The sequence below is a fragment of the Oncorhynchus kisutch genome, linkage group LG20 (assembly GCF_002021735.2).
Source record: "Oncorhynchus kisutch isolate 150728-3 linkage group LG20, Okis_V2, whole genome shotgun sequence".
NCBI classification, from domain to species: domain Eukaryota; kingdom Metazoa; phylum Chordata; class Actinopteri; order Salmoniformes; family Salmonidae; genus Oncorhynchus; species Oncorhynchus kisutch.
In genome coordinates this window covers 25,998,164-26,007,884 of record NC_034193.2, presented here as the reverse complement: position 1 = coordinate 26,007,884, position 9,721 = coordinate 25,998,164, and the positions used below count along the sequence as shown (strand labels likewise).

The 9,721-nt window shown below is 42.2% G+C and overlaps 1 protein-coding gene across 1 annotated transcript; it reads left to right on the top strand.

Moving 5' to 3' along the window:
* Positions 1-740: 740 nt before the first annotated feature.
* ghrhr2 (growth hormone releasing hormone receptor 2) lies at positions 741-9,427 on the top strand. Its single transcript, XM_020453276.1, has 13 exons — positions 741-794; positions 1,200-1,320; positions 1,521-1,628; positions 1,718-1,830; positions 2,282-2,379; positions 2,941-3,073; positions 7,672-7,825; positions 7,911-7,971; positions 8,200-8,266; positions 8,366-8,460; positions 8,815-8,944; positions 9,184-9,225; positions 9,335-9,427. Exons 1-13 carry the CDS (start codon positions 741-743, stop codon positions 9,425-9,427), a joined length of 1,269 nt encoding a protein of 422 aa, XP_020308865.1.
* The last annotated feature ends 294 nt before the right edge of the window (positions 9,428-9,721 follow it).

The window sequence follows — 9,721 nt, the reverse complement described above, 5'->3', positions numbered from 1 at the left end:
ACTGGGAAAGAGACCTATTTGAATAATGGATGAGCTAAGAACCGTGGTCCATCTATGCTGAAAAATACTTCCAAGTCATTACTGTATACATATGTCATTCACAAAGGTACTTTGGGGTTGTTGTTTTTGTATTTTCAGCATGCATTACCTTTTTTGTATGAAAGACACTTCCTTGCCTTTTTACCTGTGTTCGCCAAAGGTAATCTGCATACCTCCCAGGTGATGATGTCATCCTCTTATCTCGGACATGTAAGTTCAGTCATCCCTTAAATCACTTGACTTTACTGCTGCAGAAAGCCCCAATCACGCTCACTCGGGTGGGAAAAAGGGGACAAACAGGTAAACAAGAAAGGTAGCCAGCTCTGCAGGGAAATAAGGACACAGGACTGAAAGAGACTGCATTTGCATACACTACCTCCTTCACCACGACTGTTTGGTGTCTGTTTGGAGATCACCACAGACATGTCTGGAGCATTTTGAGAACTGTTAAAGCCACTGTGAGGATTTTGATTGGCTTTTAAGTAATAATATGGTTTGACATGGCGGGTTGACGATGGACTAAGTAACCCTGAAAACTAGGCTATACCATTTGGGAGGTGGACGTGAACTCTTAACCATCTGCCAAATAAGGAGGAAACACTTCTTTGCATGGGAAGCTGAGACTGCAAGAGGGACCATAAAGACCGAATGAAACGTTACCTGCTTTGAGTATGTTTACAAGGCATATAAACACAAGGAACATGGACATCAAGTTGGTCGCCATATTTTTCATCCTTGTTTGTAGTGTAAGGGTGGTAAGTGCATTTGGTTCAAAATGTTTGTATTTACAGCACTTGAGTTAATGACTGTAGTATTATATACTTTGACGGTTATGCTTGCCTGTCTTTTATCTAGAGCAGGGTCTCCAGGGCAATCATTATGAAACCCTGATCTAGAGGATACATAAACGATGCTGCATTAACAATTAACTTGAAAGAGTTCAAACTGTTAGCTAAAAGAGTTTGAATGTGTGTGTTTATTATCCGATGTACGGTAAAAAAATGAAAATAGTAATAAATACTGTATATATTAGATGGACGGACGGGCAGACAGCTGGTGAAATGGATCAATGTATTTCTGTCTGTCGGTGTCCGTCCATCCGTCCTTCTGTCTGTCTGCCTTCTTGTATCTGTACGTCCGTCCGTCTTCCTGCCACTCAGATCAGGACCACTCATCCTGAATGCTCCATTGTCCTCCACCTCTTGGAGAAAGAGGGCGAGTGCAAACTCCAGATGAGGAACACCAAGGCACTGTCCTTGTCAACTCCTAATAACACTACAGGTAGCTCTCTCTCCAATGAGAATGGCATTCATTTATAGAAAAAACAGAGGGGGACATCTTTACATGTTTAACATTCCATTGCTTTATTTTTAAGATACATTTATACAAAATAATGTGAAAAAAATAACTTGTGCATTCAACCAGTTTTTTTTTCTGCCATCGTTTACTGCTTGTTTATAACTTTGTGTGGGAAATGACAGGTTGTCTGGTGGAGTGGGATGGTGTGAGCTGCTGGCCCGCAGCCCTAAATGGGGAGAGCCTCTCCGTATCGTGTCCTCTGATCCTCTTGAAGCCAGACTCTCCCCCAGGTACAATAAATCACCCAACTCATAATATCATCCACCATCTCATCCATTTAAACAATATATATTTTAAATCTGTGATATTTTCTTTACAGCTCTAATCACACGCAACTGCACCCCCGAAGGATGGAGTAAGCCAAGCTTGCCATATTACAAAGCCTGTTACTTTGAGGACAGCAGTGAAGAAGAGGAGGAGACTGGGGATAAGGTAGAGTAGATTTAGTAGCATTTTAAGGTGACACTTTAGTAAAAGGATCATTTCACACACAAAATCATTATTTACTATCAAGTGTACATGTCAGCTGACAAGTTTTTTTTTGTCAAAGTTTCAATAATAATGATATATGATCATCACACCGGGTGCAAATGTAGATAAAGACACAACAAATTGGATACAGCTACGGTACAAAATCTGCCGTTGTCTACTCACTGAAGGTTGGTTGCATTTGGGCATAAGGCATACAATACAGTGACATGCAAGTCTGTGATTGTTGGCATTTATGAGCACTTGTGACAAATGTTAGACTTTACTCACGAGTAGTCATTATAGCAAATGAATACAAAAATATGCAGGCATGTTTAATTTACATTTTGTCAACTTGGGACCTTTGACTGTTTTTCCGTGAGTATGACAATACATTTTTGATTATTTCTTCAAGCAAAATTACTTTGCTACGGTGAAGATCATTTATACTGTGGGCTATGGGTTGTCGCTGGCATCGCTCTTCATTGCCATTCTGGTCTTCTGTATCTTCAGGTGAGCTTTGACATTTCAGCAAATATAAATCATTCAGAACTAGAACTCAGAATAGCACATTGTGGTAACACTTAAAAAAAAAATGTGTCATAACACTACAGTTCAAATAAAGTGACGCTATATACAGTAATTGCTTCTGATTCAGCTTCCTTTCCTCATCTCCTTTCCTGGTACCACTTCATTTGAAGGTCTGCTGACTATAAATAATATGGGCCGGTTTCTTGGACACAAGTTAAGGCTTTGTAGACTACAAAGCAGGTTTAATGGAGATTTAGCGTTATAGGTGCCTAAAGGCTGTTCACAAATAAAAAGGTGCATGGACTGTGCTTATCCTCCTCTATATCACAGGTTGTTACTTTTTTATTACTAATTCAATAACTATCTATAAATGAATAATTAACCATCTATAAACTACTTATATACCCTTTATAAAGCCTTTATACATTGTTAACGCGTTATTTGAATGGTAGACTTTAAGGGTTATAAATGTGTTATGTAGTCCTTATAGGTAGGTACCTTTCAAGTAAAGTTTTACCCATTTGAGTCTGGTGTCTTCCATAGGAAGCTGCTGTGCATCAGGACCTCCATCCACCTCAACCTGTTTTCCACCTTCATCCTCCGTGGCCTGGCCGTGTTTGTGAAGGACGCCGTACTGTTTGCAGACGAGAGCATGGACCACTGCACTGTCTCAACGGTAGGACAATAATCAACTGTGGCCTCTAGATTGTGGAAGGAAGGACATCAACAACAGAAAGTAGGCTTCACAGTATCATTATTATCACTGTATCATATGGAACCAAGTTCACGTTGGAAATTGTCCTTTATCTAAAAATCCTGCAATGACCAGTGTCAGATCTCAAATTAAGGGGGTATGTAAGAGTATGCATTTTTAGTCATTAGCAAATGCTCTTATCCAGAGTGACTTACAGTAGTGAGCGTATTCTTATATATTTTTTATACGGGTCCCCTGTGGGAATCGAACCCACAACCCTGGAGTTGCAAGCGCCATGCTCTACCAATTGAGCCAGACTGAGCTGTACGGGACACACAATACCCAATGTTAGCTTAAGATTTTGAATATAAATAAAACAGACACTGATAATATCAAGCGATCTAGAACAATGCTTAACTCGGCGATGCTTTAGGCCAGGGCTGCCAAACCCTCTTCCTGGAGATCTACTGTCCTGTCGGTTTTCAGTCCAACCCTAATTTAGCGTATTCAGCTAGTTAAGGTCAAGGTCTTGTTGAGCAGCTAATTAGTAGAATCAGGTGTGTTAAATTAGGGTTGGACTGAAAACACACAGAACAGTAGATCTCCAGGAAGAGGGTTGGGCAGCCCTGCTTTAGGCTAAAAACAACATTTAAAAATGCATGAGAAAGACATGACTCTGATCAAATAAAATTTTATTGGTCACATACACATATTTAGTCGATGTTATTGCGGGTGTAGCGAAATGCTTGTGTTCCAAGCTCCAACAGTCCAGTAGTATCTAACAATTCACAACAATACACACAAATCTAAAAGTAATAGAATTTAATTAAGAAATATATAAATATTAGGACAAGCAATGTCGGAGTGGCATTGACATAAATACAGTAGAATAGAATACAGTATATACATATGAAAGGAGTAAAGTGAATAGTGTTCCATTATTAAAGTGACCAGTGATTCCATGTCTATGTATGTGGGGCAGCAGCCTCTAAGGAGCAGGGTTGAGTAACCGGGTTGTAGCCATATAGTGATGGCTATCTAACAGTCTGATGGCCTTGAGAGGGAAGTTGTTTTTCAGTCTCTCGGTCCCAGCTTTGATGCACCTGAACTGACCTTGCCTTCTGGATGGGAGCGGAGTGACAGGCCGTGGCTCGGGTGGTTGATGTCCTTGATGATCTTCACCTTCCTGTGACTTCGGATGCTGGAGGTGTTCTGGAGGGCAGGCAGTGTGCCCCCGGTGATGCGTTGGGCAGACCGCACCACACTCTGGAGCCCTGCGGTTGCGGTCTCTCAATTGTGCATCTGTAAAAGTTTGAGAGGACTTGAGGCCAAGCCAAATTTCTTTAGCATCCTGAGGTTGAAGAGGTGCTGTCTTCACCACACTGTTTGTGTGTGGGTGGACCATTTGAGATTGTCAGTGATATGTACGCTGAGGAACTTGAAGCTTTCCATTTTCTCCACTGCGGTCCCTTCGATGTGGAAAGAGGCGTGCACCCTCTGCTGTTTCCTGAAGTCCACGATCAGCTCCTTCATTTTATTGACGTTGAGGGAAAGGTTATTTTCTTGGCACCACTCCACCAGGGCTCTCACCTCCTCCCTGTAGGCTGTCTCGTCATTGTTGGTAATCAGGCCTACAACTGTTGTGTTGTCTGCAAACTTGATGATTGAGTTGGAGGGGTTCGTGGCCACACAGTCATGGGTGAACAGGGAGTACAGGAGGGGGCTGAGCACACGCCCCTGTGTTGAGGATCAGTGAAGTGGAGGGGTTGTTTCCTACCTTGGGGGTGGCCCATCAGTAAGTCTAGAACCCAGTTGCACAGGACGACATTCAGACCCAGGGCCCCGAGCTTATTGATGAGCTTGGAAAGCTGAGCTATAGTCAATGAGGTATTCCTCTTGTCCAGGTGGGATAGTGCAGTGTGCAGTGTGATGGCGATTGCATCGTCAGTGGATCTATTTGGGCAGTATGCACATTGAAGTGGGTCTAGGGTGTCAGGTAAGGTAGAGGTGATATGATCCTTAACTAGCCTCCCAAAGCACTTCATGATGACAGAAGTGAGAGCTATTTAGTTATTTAGTTAAGTTACCTTTGCTTTCTTGGGCACAGGAACAATGGTGGACATCTTGAAGCAAGTGGAGACAGCAGACTGGGATAGGGAGAGTTTGAATATGTTCATAAACACTCCAGCCAGCTGGTCTTCGCATGCTATGAGGACGCGGCCAGGGATGCCGTCTGGGCCAGCATCCTTGCGAGGGTTAACACACATAAATGTCTTACGTCGGCCACGGAGAACGAGAGCCCACCCTTGGGAGCGGGCTGCGTCGGTGGCACTGTGTTATCCTCAAAGCAGGCGAGAAGGTGTTCAGTTTGTCCGGGAGCAAAATGTCAGTGTCCGCAACATGGCTGGTTTTCCCTTTGTCATCCGTGATTGTCTGTACCACATACCACTGATTGACCCTACCACATACGCCTCGTGTCTGAGCCGTTGAATTGCGACTCCACTTTGTCTCTCTACTGACATTTTGCCTGTTTGACTGCCTTATGGAGGGAATAACTACACTGTTTGTATTCACCTTGCCATGGTTTAGTGCTGTGGTTCGCACTTTCAGTTTTGCGCCAATGCTGCCTTCTAACCACAGTTTCTGGTTTGGATTGTTTTAGTAGTCACAGTTGGAACTTCACTTCCTGATGACCTCAGTCAATACGTATACGTCAATATTATTCTCAGAGGCTACCCGGAACATATCCCAGTCCAAGTGATCAAAACAATATTGAAGCATGGATTCCGATTGGTCAGACCATCATTCAATATACCTTAGCACGGGTACTTCCTGCTTAAGTTTCTGCCTATAGGAAAGCAGGAGCAAAACGGAGTCGTAATCTGATTTACCTAAGAGAGGGTGGGGAAAGGCCTTGTAGGCATGCCAGAAGTGGGAGTAGCAGTCATCAAGCTTTTTTCCAGCGCAAGTACTACAGTCAATGTGTTGATAGAACTTCGGTAGCGTTTTCCTCAAAATTTGCTTTGTTAAGCTACAATAAATGCGGCCTCAGGATATGTGGTTTCCAGTTTGCACAGAGCCATGATCCGTGAAACAGAGTATGTTACAGTCCCTGATGTCTTTCTGGAAGGAGATCCTCACCCTGAGCTTGTCTACTTTATTGTCCAGAGACTAAACATTAGCAAGTAATATACTCAGAAGTGGTGGATGGTTTGCACACCTCCTGAGTCGGACTAGAAGTCCACTCCGAATATCTCTTTTCCACCGGTGGTGTCTTGGAGCAGCCTCTGGGATAAATGAAATTGCCCTGGGAGGTACGAACAAAGGATCCAATTTGGGAAAGTCGTATTCCTGGTCGTAATGCTGGTGAGTTGCTGCCGCTCTGATATCCAAAAGTTATTTCTGGCTGTTTGTAATAACACCAAAAACGTTCTTGTCTTATACTGTAAGAAATAACACCCCCAAAAAAAACGAAATACTGCAAAGTTGCTTAGGAGCTAGATGCAGAGCTGCCATGTCCTGACCGTGCCATCTTTATTGTTGAGCATAAGGCTGTCATTGGTTCTTCGTTATTACATTATCAGATGTAACACAACTGACAGTAAATGGAAAGTATAGTGCTCTTTTATTTATAAACAGATACAAACACACACACTTAATCCTGCATCATCACTGGCCCCTAAATTCAACTATAGCAACTAGACCCTGAACGACAAATAAACAAAAAAGCTATTTGAGGAGTATGGTTGATCACTGGAACAAATATAGCTGGACAGATCTGTGGTGGATGAGGTGAATTCCCCTCATACCAATGTAAAGCAATTTGATCGTCCTGCGAAATTATTTCCAATAATCCAATCTACTATTAGTAGTAGCACTATTCAAGCCTATTGATACATCATCATCAATGCCCATTACACTTTCAGTTACTCGTGTTTCCTTTTGGTCTACAACGCACCCTGATACATAAACATCTGAGAACAGCAAAAGTAGTCACCAGAATTAGCAGAACAGCAGCTTGAAGGAATGCCATGGCATCCACAGTGGTAGACGTACCAAAGCAATCTGTAGGACCCAGGTGTGCAGGTGAATAGCATCTTTTTGTCTCATGACAAACTCAATCCAGAACATGGCGAAGTCCATGGGAATCATTGCCTGATCCCTGTGCAGCTAGGAGAGCCTCTTTATGTTCTCCCTGTAGGAGGGCTCATGCAGACCTTCCTGTACTCGGAATGCATGTTAAGGGGTAATAATGCACTCAGATTTGGAGCAAACACGCTGATTGGTTATCATACACATTTGTTTTTCCAGGGAGGGGGGGGGGGGGAGAGAGACCACTCGCTGTTTAGATTTGAAATGTCATTCTCCAAATTCTGTGGCTTTTGCTTGTACTACTATGTGTTTTCAACAATGCATTACACATGATTAGATGCTGTATAAAGATAAAAAGTATAAAGAACATTTGTTATTGACTTGTTGAACCGGTGGCCACAGACTGTCAAAATTACTAGATCTAAATGTCTAAGTACTGTATATGTGAGAAAAGTAGTTTTTATTGAAATTTGTTTCCCATCCATTAGGTAACGTGTAAAGCAGCAGTGACTTTCTTCCAGTACTGTGTCTTGGCCAACTTCTTCTGGCTTCTTGTAGAGGGCTTGTACCTGCAAACTCTGCTGGTATTCACCTTTGCGCAGAAGAGAAAACTCTTCTGGTTGTACAGTGGCATAGGCTGGGGTAAGGTGTGTGTGTGTGTATTTGTGTTTGTGAGCATCTGTGCGTGTGTGTGTGTTTATATGACTGTACATTCCATTTCTTCCAGGCACTCCCTCAGTGACCATCATAATTTGGACCCTGCTGAAGAGTCAGTTTGACAATGAAGGGTGAGGATAGCGAATAAATAGAATAGTTATTTTGTTGTCTACAGTAGATATAATTACATGTACTACTTCTGAAAGTATTGGTATCAATATTCCTTTGTGGAAGTACGTGAAAAGGGCAAATAAAGGGGCCCAAACAAGGGCGAGAAAAGAGAAGACTGACATATTGAATGTGATCGTGTAGTACTGTAATCAACAGTATTCCAGCATTATAACTTCTCTGCCCAACAGATGCTGGGACAACCTTGACAGTGCCTTGTGGTGGATCATCAAAACTCCCATCCTCTTATCTGTCTTTGTAAGACCAAGAAAACACTGTCCATTAATGAATCTTGTTCCATTAATGAATCAAGAGGGTTGAGACTTGGTATCAAACCACTGTTTTTCTCAACCACAGATCAACTTCGTGGTGTTTGTGAACATCAGTAGGATCATCATTCAGAAGACCAAGTCCACAGACCAGAATGGAAGTGAGGGACTTCAGGTCTACAGGTGAGACTGACTGACCGTTCATGAGCGCTGAACTGTTAGCATGCACAAAATAAAAGTGCTGGCTCATTTTACCCACTGGCTTGACTCACCCTGTTCCCCCCATATGTAGATAGAGTGACTGAATTGGGTAGGATTTCAAAAGGGTCAAACTTCCCCAGTGTATTGTGGCATAATTAATGTGGATCCAGGAAGTTCCTCTTTATCTCTCCCTCCCTACTTTCTTCTCCCCCTTCCTGTCTCGCTTCTCATGTTCGTCTCTTTCTCCTGTCTCCCTTCCTGTCTCGCTCTCACTTCTCATATGTTTATCTCTCTTTCCCATCCCATTCTCTTTCTCTCCTCTGGTGCCCCCTGCAGGAGGCTGGTGAGATCCACCCTTCTTCTCATCCCTCTGTTTGGAGTGCACTATGTGGTCTTCGCCCTCTTACCTGAGCATGTGGGTGTAGGGGCCCGACTCTCCCTGGAGCTGGTCCTGGGCTCCTTCCAGGTACGAGAGCATTTTAGACTGAGCGGTACTCCAACCCAGCTCTGGAATGGCTATATTTGCAATTGATCTGATATCAATATTATTAATAATTTAACAGATTCATAACTCATAATTACCTCAATAGGGAAGACTTAAATGAAAACTGGCATAAAATGTCTATGTTACTTTTATTTTCCTCATAAAGGGCTGAAAATATAAAAATAGTGAACAACTATTCATTCGGCTTCATTTAATTACAGGGGTTTATAGTTGCATTGTTGTACTGCTTCTTGAATGGGGAGGTAAGATGTGCCATTTTGTTAACCCTGTGATGTATTTAATTAATCATAATTACATTTACCACAAATAATAGGCTACAAAATCAATACCTTTATTGTTTTGTTTTTTCAGGTACAAAATGAAATTCGAAAGGCGATGAAGGGGTGTCGTTCTCAGACAGGAAACAATGTCTTCAATCTGGCAACCCAGGACTATGTAGCCTAGACTCAGGGTGGTGATGACTATCTTAGATTAGGTTTATTATCATTGAATAACCTAAGTCTAAGGACAAATACAGTGCATTCGGAAAGTATTCAGACCCCCTTGACCTTTTCCACATTTTGTTACGTTACAGCCTTATGAAAAATGTATTAAAAACATTTTTCACTAATCAATCTACACACAATACCCCATTAACGACAAAGTGAATAGAGATTTGGGGGAATTTTAGAACATTTATTAAAAAACAGAAATACCTTATATAAGTATTCAGACCCTTTGCTATCAGACTTGAAATTG